This window comes from Colius striatus, chromosome 15 (genome assembly GCF_028858725.1).
Source record: "Colius striatus isolate bColStr4 chromosome 15, bColStr4.1.hap1, whole genome shotgun sequence".
In the NCBI taxonomy this organism is placed as follows: domain Eukaryota; kingdom Metazoa; phylum Chordata; class Aves; order Coliiformes; family Coliidae; genus Colius; species Colius striatus.
In genome coordinates, this window is record NC_084773.1 from 5,238,254 (window position 1) to 5,259,399 (window position 21,146).

Genomic DNA, 21,146 nt, shown 5'->3' on the forward strand with positions numbered 1-21,146 from the left:
GCTTTACAGTGTTCCTGGACGCTGTTGCTGCAGGTAGAAGGCAAGAACTGTTAGTCCTAACGTAATGAGATGGCGTTGCCCTTGCTCTACAGGGACTGAAAGCTGAGCGTGCTGTGCCCATGTGCATCGCCCCAGCTTCTGAGCTGCCGTGTGGTAAAGACTGGAACCCCATGGAAAGCTGCTCAGGAGCAGACATGTGTCTTCAGGTTCCACACTGAACCGATAAGCAAGAAGGCACCTGCTGGAAACTGCGAGCTCCTGCACAAATCTTGTGCAAGACAGATGCAAAAATGTGGGTTACAACAGTTTCAACATCACACTGCCAAGGCAGCCAGGTCACTGCCACTGCTGCCCTGTCAGCCAGGAGAGTGGGAGCAGGTACCACCCTGATGGGGCACAGAGTGGGAAGGCACAAGTGAGGCACATGAAAAAAATGTGAATAAAGGGACAGAAACCTGGCTCTGTCTCTAATCCAAAGTGTTGCACACTGAACATGTCATAACTTCATTGTATTATCATTTACAGGTAGTGAATACTAGTTGCATGATTCATAGGAGTAATATGCCAAAACAGATCTATACAGGACATGATATAATCACAGATACACCCAGACAAACATGAAATAATTTAAAAACGCATCTTTAAAAGAGATTGATTTTTAAAATATCCCTTGTAATTTACAAAAAAAGCTCCAAGTTGAGTAGCCTTTGCATGTGGACATCTTTGAACACTTTCCTTCTGCCTTTTCCCATCACTTTCAATACAGAAGCACCTCACAAAGCCAACACAAACTGCAGCATCTCAACAAAACAGGGGTGACAGGAGGAAGGAGCGTTGTAACATGATTTATTAAAATCAGTTTATAAAACTCTAGGACCAGTTCACAGAGAAGAATGGAGGTCTCATCCAGTACTTCGAAGATGGGAACAGGGCTCCTCAGACAAGGTCCAAAGCCTTGAGCTGATGTTTGTTGGAGGTAGAGACCTATGTGGCAGTCAGATCTGACAGTTCAGATCCTCTCTGGAGCCTTGTTTTCAACATTCTACCGAGCCTCTGTGTGCCTACAAGCACTCTGTGTGCCTACCACAAAGTGGGTTTTGCCCGTATCACTGGAAGCACGTCATTTTCATTCTAGACCCTGATAACGCTTTCACAAACATTTGCTTCACCTCAACTGCAAAACAACCCAAAATACAGTGAGAGGAAACACTTTGATCACAAAGTTAAACAGGGCAGCAAACCGTGGCTAGGATCCCATAAAACAAGAAGTAGAAGAGGGACAAAAACCCAACAGGTAGATATATTTATAGTTAGCCTCCCTTAGGTGGTGAAAATCTTTGGATCCAGAAACATTGACAAAACACTGCAAATTAAGTAGCATCCTCCCCCTACCTGACCAGGAAACAAACTGACCCCAGCACCCCAACATTTGCTATCATCAGCACATCTTAGGCACAGGATCTGGAGGTAATTACCAGAAGGAATGCTGGCAGACCCCAAGGTCCGTTCAGAGAACATGTACTTGCCACTTCTTCTTGAATTGAGAAGTGTCTCTTCTACAGCAGGCTCTTGTATAAAATTGCATGTCCAGTTGCATGCCCTAGAGGTTGTGGATCTAAGAGGAATGGCAATATTCTCTGCAGGATGCTTTCAACTAATCAAATCCGTATTAAAACTCTTCACATAAAATATCATTTAAATTAAAAACAATACAGTGGCATAGACAAGACACAGTGGTTAGAGCTCAGAAAGCTTATGTGTTATCAAATGAGAATCCACAATAAACTCAAGTCCTTACATGAGACTACATGTAGACTTTATGAAAATGGAAATACATGGATGCTTCTTCCTGTAACAGGAATATCTGTATAGGTGATATTCTGCAACTATAGGAGGTAAGCTTGGAAATATTGACTATTACCATTATAACGTGAAGTGCTGTCCAGATGCATCCTTGATGGAAATGCACCTGTGCTACTTGGATAAAGAGCAGGAACATTTTTCTCATTCCTCAATACTTATGTTTGAACCACAAAAACATTCCTAGCAGAACACTTGGCATGTTTCCTATTCCCAAGTTTCAAATGGTAGCAGAAGTTCCTCATGTCAATGGCCGTGAAAGCCTCAGTGCATTAGTATGCTGAGACTGCCTCCTGTTCTCTCCTCTGACACAGTTAAAGCCAAAACAAAAGCCCATAACAATTCTGGTACTACTGCACCTTACCTAGCAATATGCAGCAGAATCATGTCATTTACATCAGCCTTTAAAAGCAAAGCCCTGATTCAAGTTATAAAAATGCAATCTCCCACACTGCTCCCTCTTTGCAGGATAGCTTCTTCACAGTCTCCTTGCCTTTGTGGTACAGACTGAGTTGATCGTAGATGATTTTAAATTGTTCCTTTTAACTTTTACCCTCCACCCACAGGTCCTTGGCTTCTCTTCTCATTGGTTATTGCACCCTGGGGCTGCGGAAGAGGTGCCTGCCTGCTTCTGCTTCTTACGGCGTTTGTTCAGGAGGCGGTTGTTGGATGTTTTCAAGTCTTTGATTTTCACCTGATCATAGTCCACCCTCATGGTAGCCAAAGCACTGGTCATCTCCTCCTGAAACCAAGGAAGCAATTTATTGAAAACCCCGAGACAGAGAACACACAGCCACCCCACACTACTGCCAGGAGATGAATGTACAAGAAGGAACCTTCTTTTACACTATAGCCAGAAATAGTTGAGCCCTTTCTGATGCAATTGAGCTATGGCTAAAGGCATTGTTCTATTCATGGGTTCATTCAGGAGGAACTATTCATACAGTGTTTCATATGTGAACATGCAGGACCACACTTTGCTGGCCTAAATTCCACTATGTCCCTATGCCCAGCACTTTCTACTGGCTGACTCTAGGCCTTCACCAGCTACTGGGCCTGGGCTTCCCACTCCAGCCTCAGAATGTTGCTTTCCTTTCTGTTACCAAACTAGATTAGCAGAAACCAGAAGAAAGAGTCCACACAAAGTTGTTTAAAAATATGTGCTTCAAATTCACACCCTTCCTTAGTTTGAATTAATGTTTAAGTACAGGCAAATTTTCAGCTTTTTAATAAGGTTCTGAGCAAAAGTCTACTTCAGTAAACGGATTCCTAGGAATTTAGTTCAGGAAAGGAAAACTGATTAGATATTATGTGAATGTTGGTGGCCCAAGGGAATACCTCTGTGATCTATACAACACATAACCATCAGAACTTCTCAGAAACACAAAAATGAAGGTTAACTGAAAATACCTATTGGATCTCTTTGTCTCTCGGGAGGCAAATTTTGCCTAGATCTCATGAAGTTTTACTATTACCTAGCGCAACAGCTGAGGCTATACATCAGTAACATAAACAAAATCAGCAATCAGTAACTTACACTACAGGAATGTTGCAGTTATCAAGATGCCAAGCATGGTAAGTGCAGAAAATTCAGAATTAATTGTAAAAGCATGCCAACCTGATAAAGGCCAGCAGGAAAGAGTTAAGGCTTGCAAACGACTTTTACTCTGCCCTACAGTTTCACTCTGCAGGAAGCATTCAACTGTCATCAGTACAAACAGTACGTGAGGCACCTGGTTAGATTAAGGGAAAGACAGATAACAATTTTTTTCTCTCCCCCCTCAAATGTCATAGCAAGACAAGGCTAAGGTTATTTAATGTTGTTTTACAATACAAGAACAGAGTAGAAAACCAGAAGGCAGCTCAACCCTCCCACTCTGTCCCCTTACATTTTCATCATATTCTGCATTTCACTATAATGAATCCAAACTCCCTGAACACTGTCCCTTCTCCTCTGTAGTTACATACATTGGCTCAGCAGGTAGCATTATTAATACCTTTGATCACAAGTATCATCTTTGTTGACATTTGACACAGATGTAAAGCTGTTAGATGAAGCTCAGACAGCATTTTTTTGTACTTACTACTGTTCTAATCAAGACTGTTCATATGCTTCCTTTGTTTAACATGTCTGTATTCAAAATAGCCATAATCTCCAAGGAAATAAGCACACAGGGAGAAGCCAGCCCATCTAATCTCTTATCAGACTTGACTTCAAGAAATCTGAACTATGATTGAACTCACTTTAACTTCATCCCAGTGGTCTTTATCCTCTTGCAGGACCCGTGCAGTATGAAGAGGAGTTGGTGGCACTGCCATCGATCTCTGAGAAAAGGGAAAAATACCAAAAGAAGCATTCTGCAAAATCACAATTGGGAAGTGACTGCTTGCTCTTCTAGGTGTATTGAGGGCATAAAACTTCAGCTGATGTCCATTGGTGGCCCTCATTATTCATGTTTGCAGTCACTCCACAGGCAAATTAATGTGTGAGGTGGGAAAGACTATAGTATCTTTAATGAACAAAAAGAGAGATAAATCAGTGCTGAGTTCCTTTTGCTCTGCTCCCTTCCAATCCAAACAACAACCCTGTGCTGGATGTACATTTTAGATTTTAACTGTCGTTTCACTACTCATTAATCAATGTTTTAAAGTGCTTAATTTGACCTTTATCTTCTAGGATTTGTCCCAGGAGAAATTTTCTTATACAGGAACTGTTAATCTCAATTAATGGATATCAGATGGGAAGTGTGCCCATAAGAGGAAATTATACTATTATTGAGAATAAGGCACAGCATCACCTGAGATGCTCTTCCACATGAAATTGAGATCTATGCTCACCTGCCATGACAGATCAGTAGGTAAATTAGAATAAGATACAATTCCTAAAGCACAAACCACAGCTCCTTAGCTAAATTCAACAGGAATTACGGTATTTCTTGCCAGTCCATAACCCAAGCTATAATTCCACCTGGATATTCTGTCTTTCTTATGCTTTCTACCCAAACCTTCTACTGCTGTGGTGTCCTACACCAGATGGATCTGCATGTCAACAAAGTCTAAGGAGATCCCTGAACTGTCACTGTAAAATAAGGATTACATTGGAAGTAATGCTCATGCTTGACTGAACTAACAGCAGCACTGCAGTACTTAACACAAGTGGATGCAGAAATCATGACTTCTGTATCCTCTGGAAAAAGACCCTAGCTGGCCAGGGTATAGTTTTATCAAGCACAGCTAGGATGAGAGAAATGGAAAACCAGCATACTGGCTTTCGTGGTGTCCCTGAGCAAGTGTTGAAGTAGCCCTTCTATCTGCTGTGAGCTGCTACTTGTTAAAAAATCCCACCATATCTACAAGATCATTAGAGGATTATGTGCTCCACCTAAACTGACAATTTTTGCATAGTTCACAATAATACTTCTGACATCCATCTTATTAAAAAAAAGGAAGAAAAAAGGAGAGACAAACATCCTCCTCTGCTGAATTGTGCAAGGTATCTCCCCATACACGTTCCCACTTAGGGATTCAGGAAAGGGAAGAACACAGACATTCACTATGTTGGTCTTTCCCTCTCCCTCCCTCTGCCTCATGGGAACAATAGGTTTAGCAGAAAAAAATGCCAATCTGCAGCTCCTAGAGCATTCTCCCAGGAACAGTAATCTAGCACAGCTCTTTGGCACAGCAGAGTCTATAGACCTTGTCTCTAATCTCCTCCTCATTAATTGGCTATATGCATATTTCAAGTAACATGTGTCGCTGTAGGTGGTAGCTTCCTTAGCTATTAGGCACTCATTCTGTGCCTGCTGACTTCTGAAACACCTCCTTCTTGGGTCTTCAGACACTTAAAGCTGGAAGTATTTATTTCTGAACAGTGATTATATTTTTATTTGGTTAAAAAAGACTTTGAAACCCTGTCTCGGTTCCGTTCTAGTTCTACCGTCTTTGGAACCCTAATTTCTCAGCTTTCACAACTCTAAACATTTAAAGACATAACACCCACTGCATTAGGATGTTATGCAGCTACATTTCTATATGATTCTAAGGGCTTTCAGATCTTCAAACAGGCATTATAGAGATGCTGACTACTAGCTATGACTGTTTCCGCCCCTTCCTCTGCAGATCAGCAGAGACAGAGAAAGCACCATGGGAGAAAGGGGCATTCTACAGCACAAGTGACTCTGCTCCTGGCTGATGATATTTTGGGCAGCAAGAACAAGATTGGTGTCCTTTTAGGCACAAATGTAAGAAGTATAATCTATTAATTTAAGAGATACCTACAGAGCTGAGATTATATCCTGAAGCTCTGGGGTTTCTTGTCTCTTGTTTGAAAGAATGAATCTTGTAGTATTAGTCTTTTTTCCTTTTTTTCCCCAAAACATATTTTTTAAGGAAATGTAAATTCAACCAAGTTACAGACTGAAATCCAATCTGGGACATTAATAGCTCTGTGTACCACTCTGTCTGACAATATCTTACAGGGCACTGAGACCCTTGCTCCTCCCCCATGCATTTTCAAACTGTGCCAAGGATGAGGATTCCCACCAAGCACAGGACTGTGTTCACACTAACACAGCTATGCACAATGATGCCTGAGATCACTAATAATAGCTCTCTTTAAATCCTGCACTGATGAAGTAAGTATATCCAGTTTATTTTTGTATTTGTAAAGAGGGTAACACACGCATATGCTGCAGAGTCAACAGTGACTGCTCACTGAAGATGTAGATATATTCAGCTTTTGCTTCCAAGGATGCTATTGTGGGGGTGTCTTTGTGTGTCCTTTGGTAACAGCACAAAGAATTGTGGTTCTACAGGCAGATGACCCTCTGTGGAGGGCATAGTAGGTTAATTAAGTTATTAATAGTAATCATCATCCTTCTCTTGATGTGCTATGTGGACCTACATGTAAGTTCTGCATGCAAGAATTAATCTTGTAAGAAAAGAGATACAAAACTCACATTAATCCAAGGGTGATTCATAAACTGAGAAACTGTCATCCTCTCTGTTGGGTCAGTCTTCAGTAAATGACGAATCAGTTGTTTGGCTGAAAAACAGGACCAACGTGACATGTTATAGTCTCCTACTGTGCTCCCAAATAACCTTGAGAATACAAAGACCTGCTGAATGAGAAAAGACAATTTTGCACAACTCAAACCACCTACTTACTGTTGTTAGCATGTTAAGAAGCCGTGTACAGTGTGGTAGGTTACTGTGTTTCAAGAGGCAGAACAGGAAAACATCCAAAACAAGAGATAAGAAGGAAAGACAAAGAACTAGAGATTCCAGCTACGCTATCTACTTCACTAAACCAACTGTTTTGAGAGCAAGAACTTGAGAAAAAGAGAAACATAGGAACAGAAAGCTGCCAAGCTGCCTGTCTGAAAGATGGTGACAAGCTTGCCATTATGGGCTGAATGAATGCATAAGCTGATGTTTTGAGAAATGACAGAAGCCTAAAACTAGCACAGGCTGAGGGAAAAACAGAAAGGACAATAAACTTTTCTTTGACAACTGAGAGGCCACTAAAAGGACAACAGAATCAAAGAAATGGATTGCACAAATGGGCTTTGCAGTAGCTTTCTGTGAACACAGTATCTGCCAAAACAAGAGTACTAAGTAACTGAGACATAAGATGATGAGAATCTAGACAAGAGCTTCATTAAATGCGGGCGGACAGATAGGAAACACTGCATCCAAGGGATGTTATCCAGAAAGACTTACACAGAACTTCCTTGGGGGAACCTAGACAAGCTTCTGAACAAGTTTTCTCTTTTAGAAACTTTTAACAAAAGATGACTAAATGCTTGTAAGCAGCTGACATGTGTAAGACTTTAGTTTGTTGAGACTGTAGTTTGTCAAGAGATGCTACAAAGGAGTTTTGCAGTAGAAATTACCTGGAGTCTAAATGTACAAGGAAACAGAAACAAAACTAGAGTCCATTATGATGGTTACAGGAAGCTGGAGGGGAATTTAGAGGAAGCTTGCATAGATGATGCAATGATGGAATGATTTAGATAAAACCATGACAAGAACGGTACTAAGAAAGGCAAAAAGAAGCAATCTGCTGAAGATGCCTGATCAGCCTGAAAGAACACACAGAAACTATTTGATCTTAATAGGTCCAAAGGTAGAGGGTGCCTATCATCACTCAGGCAAGCATACAGAGATCCTACAAATCTTCCAAGTACATATTCCCTCCCCAAGCTCCTCTAGCATTTTAATAACTGCTGTAATATGAACAAGACCCAAGGCAGACAAAATATTAAGCCAGAAACCCTTAAGTAGAACATCTTCCTCAATCATTTTCAATAGTCTATGCTGCACATGCAGCCATGAGATCCAATGAGGGATTAAAATGCCACAGATGACAGCATTATCAAACAGTAATTTGTTAGTGCTAAACAGCAGACAATAACAGGATGCTAGCAACAGCAATATAAAGGGCTTGTTAGGAAAGAAGATGTGCCCAGAGATGGCTGACCTTTCTCTCTAACATGACAGGCAGGTGAGACTTCCAGCTTATCAGACTATCAGAGTAAGAGGGAATCAAAAACATCCACTCTCAGGACATTGTTTTGAGCCCATCGAGGTCACAGTTGAACGTCAGCAGCTTTTGGTGAAAGGCCTACACAAAATAAATTGTTGACCTTGATTTAAGTGGTGGCTGGCAAGTTCCCACATCACAAAAACCACACATGAAAACTTGCTGGCTGTATCACCAAGGAGGGCAAAGACTGAATGAGCTCTTAAGACAGTTTGCCTTTCTTCCAACTCAGCTTACATTGCAGCTGTCCTGGCAGTCTCCTTTGTCAGGATTAAAGACTTTTGTTTCCAGAGGGTTTAATCTCAGCATTCACCAGCACTAGTTGGAATTTGAAAGAAAGGTTTCAGTAGTCATTTACTTTCTGTAGCACTTAGGTTGCTGGCTGGTATCTGAGTTCCCAGACTTCTCTGTATCACCTTACAAAAAAATCAATTTAAATTCTTAAAGAAGGGGAAACAAAAACTAAAGAGAAGGTTTTAGAAACTGTGTTCTGTGAGCACTTCATCACCACCATGCACATATTCAGCAGCAGCAGTGCACTTCCTTACCTTCTTCTGATACTTCAGCCCATTCTGGATTGGGAAACCCGTATTGCCCCATCCGAATTCTTCTCTTCATCCCTGGAGAAATGGCTTGACCGGTGTTTGAGTAGAATGGAGGGAACCCACACAGGCTGCAAGAATGGACAAAAGAACTCTTATAACTAGGAAACTCCTTTCACCTCTTAAAAGCTGATATTCTTCTGCTGGTTGCATGATTCTAGTGACTACCCATGTGTAAGTGCAGATTTAACAAGCTGTGTCCTTCTGTTCATCAAGCCTCTTTTGAAATACTTACAGAATATATGTGATGACACCCAAAGACCACATGTCACAAGATTTGTCATACTTCTCAGGACCAAGGACTTCTGGGGCTGAAGAAGATTAAAACCAGAACTTAACAGAGTACCAGATATTTCCTATCACCTCCATCACCTTACAAGCAGCAGCACATTTCAACAGCAAATAACAGAGGCATGAACAAAATGCAACTCACTGCAGGAACTGGGTAGTATTTTCTATTGACAAGTTCTTAAACACATGTAATGTGGCTTTAAAAAGGAGGAACAGAGCTGGCAAAATGCCCTACTCTTCACCTTAGTGTCTCTTTGCTCAAGAGAATACTAAGATTACACAAAAGCAGAAGGAGCTACAGCTAAATGCGTACAGGGAGACACGGCACTAAAAGAGGCAGGAGCATATGTTCCAGAAATCAGAACAAAAAAGGACCTACTTGAACTGTGATAAAATTTTGAACGACACCTAGGTGGAATGCATTTACTTCCAGAAACTACAGAGCATTCTGTTTTTCTCTGGCCTCCAGAGCATTATATTTTTTTTTCACTAAGTAACAAAATCACACACAGATACATTTAGAGGGATTTTTTTCCCCTTGGGTAGGTGAACTGGCAGGCAGCTTGATTTTGTAAGGAAAATGACTCCCTAAACATGGGAGCAATTGTGCTGGTTTATGAAAAGGTGTTGAGAAGGGAAATGTCAGCTTGTTTATATACAAATATAAAGGCATAAAAACATGTATGTGTGAATTCCTTAATGTTTTATCACTAATCCCAGCCTACCAAAAAATAGAAGAAAGCAACAGAAAAAAAATACTGCTAAATTATCTGCTAACAATGAATAACAATACCTTTCAGTACAAAAGCTACAAAAACCTACATTGTAGAAGAGAACTGATTCTTCCAAAAAATGAAGGCCTTTTTCCTCCAAAGAAATTCCAAGCGTGGACTGCTTCAGTCATACCAGATGGTGACTGACTATTAACTCAAAGACCAAAAGGAACGTACTCTAAAATGAGTGCATAAAGGACAGTCTGCTGTGGCATTCATTACACAGCACTCTGTCTTTGGACAAAATGCACGCAAAAATTCAGCTGTGATTAAGTCTCATTGGTCTCTTATTAGTAATCCCTCCACTTGCCAGCTTTAAGAAGCTTTACAGCTGAGGCAGTACTCTCCCTGTTCTCTTTTCTTGAATTACTTAAGCTAAGGGAAGTTTTGCAAGGAAACTCCCAAATAATCATGAAGCTGAGTTCAGATGTTTTTTATTCCATCATTCAGTAGAAAAATCAGGATTCCTTCAAGTGTAATCAGAAGCAACATGTTCTCTCTTCTCGATCCTCATTTGCATCCCCTGTTAAAACTCTTTCTTCTGCAACCAAGGAAGAAAGCAGGGGCACTGAACCATAGTGGAACCAGACTAGGTTTGGGTTGGATCCCAGTTTAAGTTCAGCAGGCTGCCTCTCTGCATTACATCCACAACAGAAAATTTCCCATCCATTCCTACAGTCTGCAGGCCCACTATAAGGGGAAGGATGACAGACTGAAACACAAAAGAAATGCATCTTGGACAACTTACCAACATAATAAGGAGTGTAACACGGGGTCTGTAGAGCATTTTGTACAGTGGTTTCCTTGGCAAAGCCGAAGTCTGTGAGTTTGAGTACAGTATCCTTCTCTTTAGATGTATAAAGCAAGTTTTCAGGCTGAAAGGCCACCAAAAGAAAGGACAATGAAGAGATGTCTCTAATGAGCTGAAAGGTCAAACCATTTCACTGCTTGCCTGATCATCACCACCATCTGATTCTTCTTACTTCTCATATATCCCCACTACACCATGCTGAAAGTTCCCTCCCAACAAGTAGCATTTTTGCTCTGCCTAAGGATCAACATCCTCTTCAACATGGTATTTAGGAGAGTCAATCACAAGACTAGGTCCAATGGGCATCAAGCTGGCTTCTTGAACCTCTCACTGATTCACTAGGGCTGTTCAGCCTGACCAACACCAGTTGATCTGACAGCAATCTGTACCACACTCAAGTAGCTGAGGTGGAAGAGAAGACATCAGTCAAACTCCCTATGAGCAACTGACGTAACTCCATCAGAACTGATATAGACACAGTCTCCTTCCTGCTCCCCCCTCCTCTGTCTCCTGAAACCTGGGTTAATTCCACTCTCCATAAAGGCTTTCCAAAACCATAAGTGGCTTAAATCTTGAACAAGATTTAGGTCTGTTAAGCAATTTGAACCATTTCTATGTATGTTTACTGAGTGTGTGTAGAGGATGCTTGGGGCTAATGGCTTCTGTGCTGGTGACAGGCAATGGCACATAGCTACACAACTGAACTGTTCAGTCACTCTCAGGTTCCTACCTAAATAACCCTCACTGCCACCAACCAATGGCACTTCTCCCTTCATATAAAACACACAGAAGTATTTGTAGGAAATTCACCAGCTCAGAACTGTGGAATCAATCAGATGCCTCCATCTGTCATTACATGACCTGTTCCCCAGCACACTGCCATATTGCTGTGCTTGAAATGCCACATTGCAGCTATCTTGTCTTTGCTTATGCTGTGTGCTTTACAGAGTGAAAACAAAATACAAAATACTACAAACTCTGTCCAGTCTCTGCAACCAGATCTGGATACAAGCTTTAGCTAATACAGCACACTGTTCCACGTGACTGTAACTGAGATCTTCTCACTGTCCTCAATATTTACGTATACTACTAAAGTGTGTTGGATGCATGGAATTGGTGTTATTCCACCCATTTATGTTGTTTCTCCTGTTTCTGAAAGGGGTTTTGCTGTGTGGGGTTGTTTTTTGGTTTGGTTTGGTTTTTTTGGAGCAAGTATGATTCTGAAAACAACTCACAACTGGTGAAGACTGTACACAGAGGTATAGCATCTAGTATAAGTTTGCTTCAAGCAGTGTTATTTTCTTGTTAATTATCTGTAGTGCAAATTGGTAGCACCTCTTTAATTAACCATCTGACTATCACCAGATTCTTCTGCATTCCATATACAACTGGAAGGCATTAGCATACATGAATATTCTGACCTTTGACTACTTACAAACTAGTTATGAACAGATCCCTTCTTGCACTGGCAGAGGGCTTTGAACACTTTGGCCATCTGATTGTACTCCTAGTTCTTTTTAAACCATCACTGCCCCTTTATTTTTCTGCCTTAAGCTTTTTTCTCCCAGCCCACACACCTTCAGGCCTCACCTTGACATCTCTATGGGCGATGTTCATTGAATGCAGATACTGGATGGCTGTTCCGATGTCTCTCATTATTTCAGAGGCCTCTATAAACACAATTTTAGAGAAAGGTCACATTAACATTCCCACTGTAACTCAGGGACATGCTTGGGAATGCTTATGACTTGCAAACAGCTTGCTGGAATACAGGGCTAGCGTCAAGACTAGAAAACCTAAAATTAGCCCTAACAGCTGTGTTTTGGTTTTGTAGGCAACCATACCCCCAATTCCCCGGCTGCTGCTCAGCCCTCCTCCTGAGCAGGCACTGCAACTGAATAGTTAAGACTCTGGCTTTTTATGAGCTTGTAAATTTGTGCTTTAATTTGCTCACCAGAAAAGCAGCAAAAGCAGAGCAGGTACACAAGCAAGGTGAAAGACCTTGGAGAAAGAAGCCCCAACTGGGACGTATCCCTGATTGTCCAGGACATATCCTTGGTTGTCCAAGACAGAAGTTTAACTTTCAGCTTCTAGTTCAAGGGTAATAGGAGGATCTAACAGATTTTCTAAAAATAGAGCAACATAACAATAGAATAATTTTAGGATAGGTCACATGCTCATTCCTCACTGTCTTTACAAGTCTTTTTTCTCAGGAGAAACTGCCACCTTTGAAATAACATGTTTCTAAAATGTAACATAACCCCAGTGGGAAATGCTACTGGTTGGTGAGCTGCCTTGCAACACAACAGCAGTACTCTTGGAAGTCTGGAAGAGTTCAGTGACATAGCAGTACTCTTGGAAGTCTGGAAGAGTTCAGTGACATAGGGAAAGGTTTGACACTCCCAGTGAGTATTATGTGATTACACCTCCATTGTCAGGGAAACAGAATTAGCAACTTCAATCTGATCCTGTTTTCTGCATAGGTAGAAACCTCAGCTGCAGTAGTGAGAGAGATGGTAGAAATTCTTGTCCTGTAACTTGGAATCCTTGTTCATATGGCTTGAGATTGAAATTACACAATCTCAGGCAAGGACAACCAGAAAGCAGAAACACTCATCTTAAAGAAGAACTTCGCACAACCTCCTCCTTCCTGATCCAGGCCAAAAACCTTGGTACCTAACTGGAAGTGTGGCTGATACATAATTCCCTAGTCAGTGAGCCTAGGGAATCCAGTGGAACAGCGCTCTTTCATCTCAGGAAAGAATGAAGGTAGTTTTTTTGCTCAACACTCCCAGATGATTTCTGAGTATTTAGAATGTTATACAATGGTATTTGATGTAGAAAAATCACATTTTGTAGCAGAGTGGAATCACTAATGATCACAGAACCAGTATTCCCCCTGGAATCTTGCATTTTAGAGAGAAACAAAGTAAGCTCCTGAAAATGCTTGTCTTCCCTACTTGAGTCTCTCATAGTACTTAAAGGATTCATCCCAGGTTAGGAAACACTAGATCACAGGATTAAAAAACAGGCTGCCTTCTATACCACCCTTGCAAAACAGTCCCAGCAATTTGCAAGCTCGGGTCTAAATTTCTAATCTAATCATTTTGTCACCATGCTAGTTACAAACACTAATATTTTCACTCCTGAGTAGAAATAAGCTCTTGTGTGTTGTGAATGGCCACAGATCTCCACAGTCAAGAACACCTGTGATGCTCTGCAAATAACAAGTAACAAGAACAACACAAATGGCAAGACTGTTCTAGCACGAGCTCTGTCACTGACCGATTGCAGGTCTTGTACATAGTCCTTATTACAGATGAGTAGACTTGTTTACAATGTGGCTAATAACACTTCCTTTCAAGTAGTACTTTAAAACCCTTGAATAAGAGACGTTTCATCAAATGTGATTTGCTTGTTATGCTCATCATCTAACAGTATAGCTGTGTGCAGTAATGTTGCTTGAGAGACAGCCAGAAGAGAAATCACAGTAGGAGTTGGGTTGATCATGTTAGAGGTGGTCTGGCAGGAGACCAGGGACTAGAGTAATGATAGCTCTGGTGGTTCAGAAATGAAGCTGAGCACATTTGTGTAAAGAATTTTCCTCTAAATCTTCCATACCGTGTCTGAACTGGGTCAATTCTGGCAACATCTGATTTTGAGGAACTTTTAAAATGACTATTTAATACAGAGTTAGATAAAAAATTAACCCCACAGTGTCACAACCAAAAACCAAATGAAAGAAACATTCCTGTAAGGGAACTAAGCAAGAGGACAGACAAAGGAAGAGGCAATCTTCCACAAACTTCAAAAGTGAACATGACTTTTCACCTCTCTCAGTGAAAGCCTGGTCTCCTCTCTCCTGGATTCTGCTGAACAGCTCTCCTCCCTCCATGCTGAAACAAAGAACACAAAAATTCCACCTTACATGAGCAGAAAAGATCAAATTAACACCTGACTGTGTACCCATATAATTGCACAGAACCATGGCAAAAGAGATTAGATGAGATTACAGGCTGCCTCCTATGCCAGTGCGTCTGATACATCACACTTGTTTGAAAGAAGTACAAAGCCATTCTGATATGGAATAAACAGAAAACAAAACAAGACCAAGGAGTTTTGATGCTTTCAGTTTAATGTACCCTGTCAGAAGGAACATACACACATAGCTGGGAAGTCAGATTTGCTGCACTGGGAGGCTGACAGTAATCTTGTTCTATGTAAGGGCTGGAGATGAAAAAAAAAGAAGGGAGCAAAGATACTTCAAAGTATTATTGATTTGTCCCCAGTGAAGAAGACAGTAACTGTGGTATTAAATATCAAAGGTAGAACAAGAAAATGTAAGGGTCAAAATAATAGCAAAAGATCATTTTGGATCACTGGATTAACATCTGAAGGTGGAAGCCAAACACTATCAAAGTGTGTTGTAGAGACATATATTGCAAGGTTGTATTAATTAGGCAATATTTTAACGAGGACAGCTGTCATAGAGTAAGAGGAAAACTTATTTTCTGGTTAAGGTTCCTCATTCTTCCATCATACAAGATGTCTGGAAAGGCTCTACCTTTCCCTCCCAGTTCTATAGAGGCCACTACAGAGGTTTTTCCATCCAAACCAAAAAATGGTGTTGCTGAGAAAGCTCAGCTAATTCCCACCTAAGCCAACACATTCTCCACCCACCACTACCTCCTCAAGGAGCAATGTTTGAGGGGAGGCTGCTGCTCATCCATACCATTCCATGACAATAAGGAGGCATCTCTTTCCATGATGTATATTCTCATAGACGTCCAGCACATGGACAATGTGGGGACAGCCTGATGCTCGCCAGTGGTACTCTACTTCCTGACGGGCTTTTGGGTTGTCATACAGGAGCTGTAGAAAAAACAGGAGACAGCAATGTCAGTGAGCCACTATCACTCTGCTTTAAATCTACACCTACATGCAGAGTTCAAAGATGGTGGCAAAGACCACTCTTGGCATTTTCTCCAGTCAAAGGATGCCAATCCACCACAAGACTTTCACCTTCTCAAGTTGACCAGCTTCCTAGATTGAGAATACAGAAACAACTAGCCCCTGGGAACTGGAAGGACCTCAAGTGTCAGTGAGGAGAGGTTTTGCACTTGCGGCAGACAGACCTATCTGACCCACTCCTGGATGGGAAACAACTGGGTTTTTCCTACTTGTTTTCAGAATTTGCAAAAAGTTCAGTGAGATTTAGACAATGAGGGCTTTCACACTGATTCTGGATGTGGTTCTTAAACATAACAGAAATTTCTGATTCCATCAGTGTCAGAAGGACTATCTAGATGCCCAAACTTCTTTATCTGTCACATGCAAGGCCGGTTTATTTTAAAAGTGTTAATCTCTAGAAGGGAGGCAGGAGCTCATCTTTCCTGATCCTGCAGCCTTGTACACAAGAAATGTGCCTCTTCCCATTTTAAGACCTGCTCTGGATCAGACTCTGCAACTGAGCTCTTGTGCAAGAGGGACACATTGCTGAATCGTGGCTTTTCCTCTCTGCCTCATCTCTCTAGACACCACTAACACTTGTGACAGACACTCCTCCTCTACTGCACATTCACATGGTTCCTACACAATACGGCTGTGATCTGAGTTTGATATTTGGTGCCCTATAATCATTGTAATGATGGAGCAGCAACAAAACCCATGCTATATAAAGCATTGTTAAATGCATTGAAACAGAATAAAACCCAAGTAAAATCACCTCTGATCTATTCTCCTTAGAAAAGGACTACGACAACTGGGGGGAACTGCTTTCAAGCAGGCCAACAGAAAGTACCACTGCTGCATTATTTGGCCTTATCCTGAAGCTCTTCTCACTCATGTTTGCTATCAGGTCCCAGTCAAAACACAACTGCATGATAATTGCTGAAAACAAGTATTAACATATAACTTGTCATTAGGGACCTATGAATCAGCCCAGGGAAATGAGATTTCCATCTAAGTGCCAAGCTAAGGCACAAACGGTGTCACAGGCACTTCTCAATATAAGGAAAGGTATGATTTAAAGGTAACAGGTAGGAAGTTGCAAATTCTGTTTTCTTTATCGAGTCCAATACAGACAATTTGCATCACTGCAAAAAAAAAACAAACCCAAGAAGCCTACACTTCAGTGCTGCTTCCACAGCTCTTTCAGTCAGGCAGACCCTGTCACGCTGCAGCATAGGACTCTTAACACTTTATGAAATGCTGTGGAAGTACTTCTCTTCCAGGCTGGGAACAGCATAAGGGTGACAAGAGCTCCTCTGCTGAGTGCATCTTTTTGCATTTTTGTGAAGCACAGAAAGGTTGCAGGAGGGCACGAGTGACCTCAGAAGGGCTGCTGGCTCCTGAGCTGAACAGGCAGGGAGCCTCACCACCATGACCACTCTCTCCAGCTCCCCTCCAAAGGCTCCAGCATGACACCAGATTTTCAGCAGTGCAGGGAGCTGAAGGAGCTTTCTTGCTGAGTTCAATGCCCTCACAGTCAACCTACTTCTTCCACAGCTGTCATTCTGCACCCAGAGCACATGGTTTTGAGATCACTAACTACCCGCCTCTTCCTTCCTGCTCCAGCCTGGCTGTGGCCTGATTTCCAACACAAATGACTTCCTAAAGAAAGAGATGGCTCCAATTTGGACAAAAAGCCCATTAGTGAGTCCAAGTGCTGTTGCTTTACTTCTTTCAGCCATCAGCCCATTCAGCATCTTTTCCTTCACAGCTACTGTGTTCTAGCTCAGTAGAACTATCAGCATTTTCCCCTCTGCCCTTCTGATTTTGGGCTGTTGCCTGGAGGTTTCTTTCAAGTTCATTAAATTACATGCACCACAATAAAGTCCAAACACCCTCAGGACTAACCAGGACATTGAGAAAAGCATTACAGGGTTTACTGCTTGGATATTACTGGATTCATGCCACTTCTGAGCGGGACTCTTCACGAACCTCCTCACCTATCCCGTGTTACTAATTAGACGAAAGTGTTCTCTTTACCAACATTAACTGCACTATACTCTGTGGGGTTTGTGCTTGCACAGTGTGCAGAGATGTTGTTTTCCACGTTTGTATCGAGTGCTTATGAAAATTGTTTCACAGAATTAAATTCTCACTCTCTAAAGAGCTTTTACAAGGCATTTTGAGACATACAAGGATGCTGCAGTTTCCTTTCTCCACCCCTACAACCAAGTTACATATACTCCTGAGTGCCAAGTTGAATGTACCCATGTCAAGACGACACCTGGAGAAGCAGGGAAAAGGAAATGCAAAAATAAAGAGCATATACACATACCAAGCAACATCTGATATACCAACTGACTGTTAACCTTTGGATTTCTCCTTCTGAGCCTTAAAGAGAAACTAAATCTTTTCCTTATGTCTAGAACTGGAAGCCATAATTATACCTTTGAAGACACGTTAGAGACACAGACACCTGTATAATGAAAACCAGGCAGGGCTGAAAGTACCAATATCCACAAAATTTAGGTGATGATGTAGAAACACAGACTGCAATTCTGTCCCTATGGTCAAATTTAACAAACCTGTAAAAACCATAAATGGACATTCTGCCATCTTCCTAAGCCTGAAGAGGGACTGGGCTTCTCTTGCTTCATTAGACCATAACCAGGTTCCCCTGACATTCTACAAAGGTGCAGAGGGAGTTGTGAACAAACCCAGAGTTTCAGGTTAGTTTTCCAGCACTGCTGGTTCATGGAAAGAGCAGCTTTATCAGGCAGTATCAACTCAAGGAGCCCCCAGTCACTGCCCTAGAATTCCCACACAGCTTGGCTGAGTCACATCTTATCACTTTGGGCTGTGAGCAGGATTGTGAACTTACCTAACTTCAAAACAAGACAAACCCAACAAATGTGCCCCATCTCCCAGCTTTTCATGAACCCAGATAAGGGTTCCAATGCACAGCAGCCTTTGTGTAACAGCGAGGGGATGGATGCTCTCAGTTTGGAACAGGAGCTGCACACTAGAAAGCTATATTTTTGCTGGAGCTCAGCATTACTGAACCATGGTCTGCAAGAAGCAAGTATTAAGAGTTATTCACAGGGAGATTACCAAAACCAGAGGCAATGGAAGGCAAGAAAGCACAAGAGCTCTTAAGCCCTAACTCCTAGTGATTCACACAACTCTTCTCAGTACCTGAAAAAGTTAGAGAGGGCAGAGAGCTGTGCCCTGAGTGTGCTCAGCCTGTTTCTGAGGAACCACGGTGCAGATGCCAACAGATGCTCCAGGATGCTCTACTAATTCAAGGCAGAGGGAGGCCTGAACTCTTTCAGTTCTGGGGTAGTGGCCTAATGCAGGTTAGCAAGTGCCTGCAAAACAAATTCTGATGTGCAGCTTGGAAGGCCAACTCTGGGAAATTTCTCCCTGTGCAGAATTTCTTGACAGGAAAAGAAATGGAGACTAAAAAGTGACACGGTATCTTTTAATTGCTTTTCCATCGATTCAGTGTTGTGTAAGCGAGGAAGGCTAGCAGGAACCTTCAGACCTTAATGGTCTGATCTATACAGGAAACAGCCTACTAAGGGCTCCAGGGAGTCACAAGTGATTTCTGGACAATAGAGAGAGAAGATATCCATGGGCACAGGTATAAAACAGGCTGAGGACAGGAATCAATGTGGCATTCTTTTTAATATGCACCAGTAGATTACACAGATTACTATGACACCTGCTGTGTTTTCCCTGTAAAGGGGATTAAGACTCCCATATATGCTTTTTAAATTTATTTTATACTTGAGCAATTCCTCCTAGCTCCAAACAGTTGTGGTGCTTGGGTTAGAACTCCTACAGGCTCAGTTCTCATCTACTGCATGTGCCACATTAAAGCAGCATCCTGCACTGCAAACATCCTTTACTCACACCACTTCCAGAATCTGAACTCTCCTTCACTAAACAATCAGTTTTATAACCTTTATGCTATTTTCCTCAAAGGAAGGCCTTCTATTATTAAAACAGAAGCAGGGCCAGCAGAAAGTTTCGGTCCTAAGGTTCTTCTACATGTAATAGTGATATATAGACATTTAATGATAGTTTTATTTATTTTTCTAGTTGGGGAAAAAAGGTCACAGCTCAGGCACAAATGGATAAATGTCTAACTTCTTTCTTTCTTCTTTGCATGGAGCTGTTACAAAAATACTGAATCCTACAAGTAAGCCTTGGAATCTAAATTCATGCTGATGCACGGAAACTAACACCATTTGCTGCTGAGCAGCTCTTCCAGTCATTCTTTATTCAGGATGGCTTAATGGCAAAAGGAGATTTGGATAATGTTTCTTTCATCTCCTCCTTTCCTTACGCTAGAAAAAGAAGTGGGGAGGGGGGAGGGTGGGGAAGGAGAGGGAGAAGAAGGAAAAAAAGAGCTATCACTATGGCTTTAGACATTTTGGTTTTTATTACAACCAATTATTTGAACTACAGCTATTAATTCAATGTTAACAATCTTTATCTGTTTCCAAATCTCTTCATACAGGATAAAGCCATCCTTTGTGTTTGAATGCAAAAGGAATTGAAATTATCAAGGTTTTCCTCTTCATGCATCAGTGCTGCCAGTCAGTCAAGCTGCAGTAAGAAGCACGTGTCTTTTTGCAATGGCAGCCCAGCAAGCAGAGCAATCCACACATGCAAAACTCAAAGCAAGAACTGCATTTGTTATTAAAGAACACAACACATTTCTGCTTGAATTACTTAGTACTGAAGCATCAGTCTATAGACAAGGGATAAAAGCAGAGTAGGTATAGGTAGTGGGCCATCCCTCTTTCCCTTTTCTGCTTCTATTTCAAATCCAGCTTAGGCTATTTGAAATTAAACCTTCTTGGAGGCTTCATTGAAACCAACTGTCATCTTGATTTCTACAGAGCTGTCCGAGTTGGCATTAACTGTTGGCATTAACTGGCATCTGCATCAGTGCTCAGGTAGCCAGCCATTCCCAGAGGCAGGCTTCTCCAAGTTAATATTAGTCCCAACAGTCAAGTCGCATGATTTTGCAGCACTGCTGCTTGTGGCATCTAATCCTTTTACTCAACCCATTAAGTATCAGGGTTTTACTGTCTTCACTGAGGGACGCTTCTCTATCCACCTCTTCTCTCTAGTCTTCCAATATGTTTACCCTTTGAAATGGCAAAAGCTACAACAGATCTTTGGTATGTTGCCAGCATAAGCAAGAATGAAGAGGACTGGGAGAGGATTGCTTGCATGTAGTGTCAGAGCCACACTCTGAAACCAATTTCCTGCTGACACACAAGGCTTCAAATTTCTTAGGC

The 21,146-nt window shown here is 41.6% G+C and overlaps 1 protein-coding gene across 2 annotated transcripts in view; it reads right to left on the reverse strand.

The window, feature by feature from the left end:
* Positions 1-612: 612 nt before the first annotated feature.
* Positions 613-21,146, reverse strand: part of MAPKAPK3 (MAPK activated protein kinase 3) — a 56,774-nt gene continuing 36,240 nt past the window's right edge. For both annotated transcript variants that reach the window (XM_062008467.1, XM_062008465.1), the window contains exons 3-11: positions 15,614-15,753; positions 14,713-14,777; positions 12,472-12,551; positions 10,819-10,945; positions 9,242-9,317; positions 8,953-9,077; positions 6,819-6,904; positions 4,105-4,185; positions 613-2,602 (exon numbers count right to left, since the gene is read on the reverse strand). In XM_062008467.1, the coding sequence (XP_061864451.1) occupies positions 2,444-2,602; positions 4,105-4,185; positions 6,819-6,904; positions 8,953-9,077; positions 9,242-9,317; positions 10,819-10,945; positions 12,472-12,551; positions 14,713-14,777; positions 15,614-15,753 (939 nt within the window). In that variant the 3' untranslated portion in view covers positions 613-2,443. The remainder of the gene's footprint in view (positions 2,603-4,104; positions 4,186-6,818; positions 6,905-8,952; positions 9,078-9,241; positions 9,318-10,818; positions 10,946-12,471; positions 12,552-14,712; positions 14,778-15,613; positions 15,754-21,146) is intronic.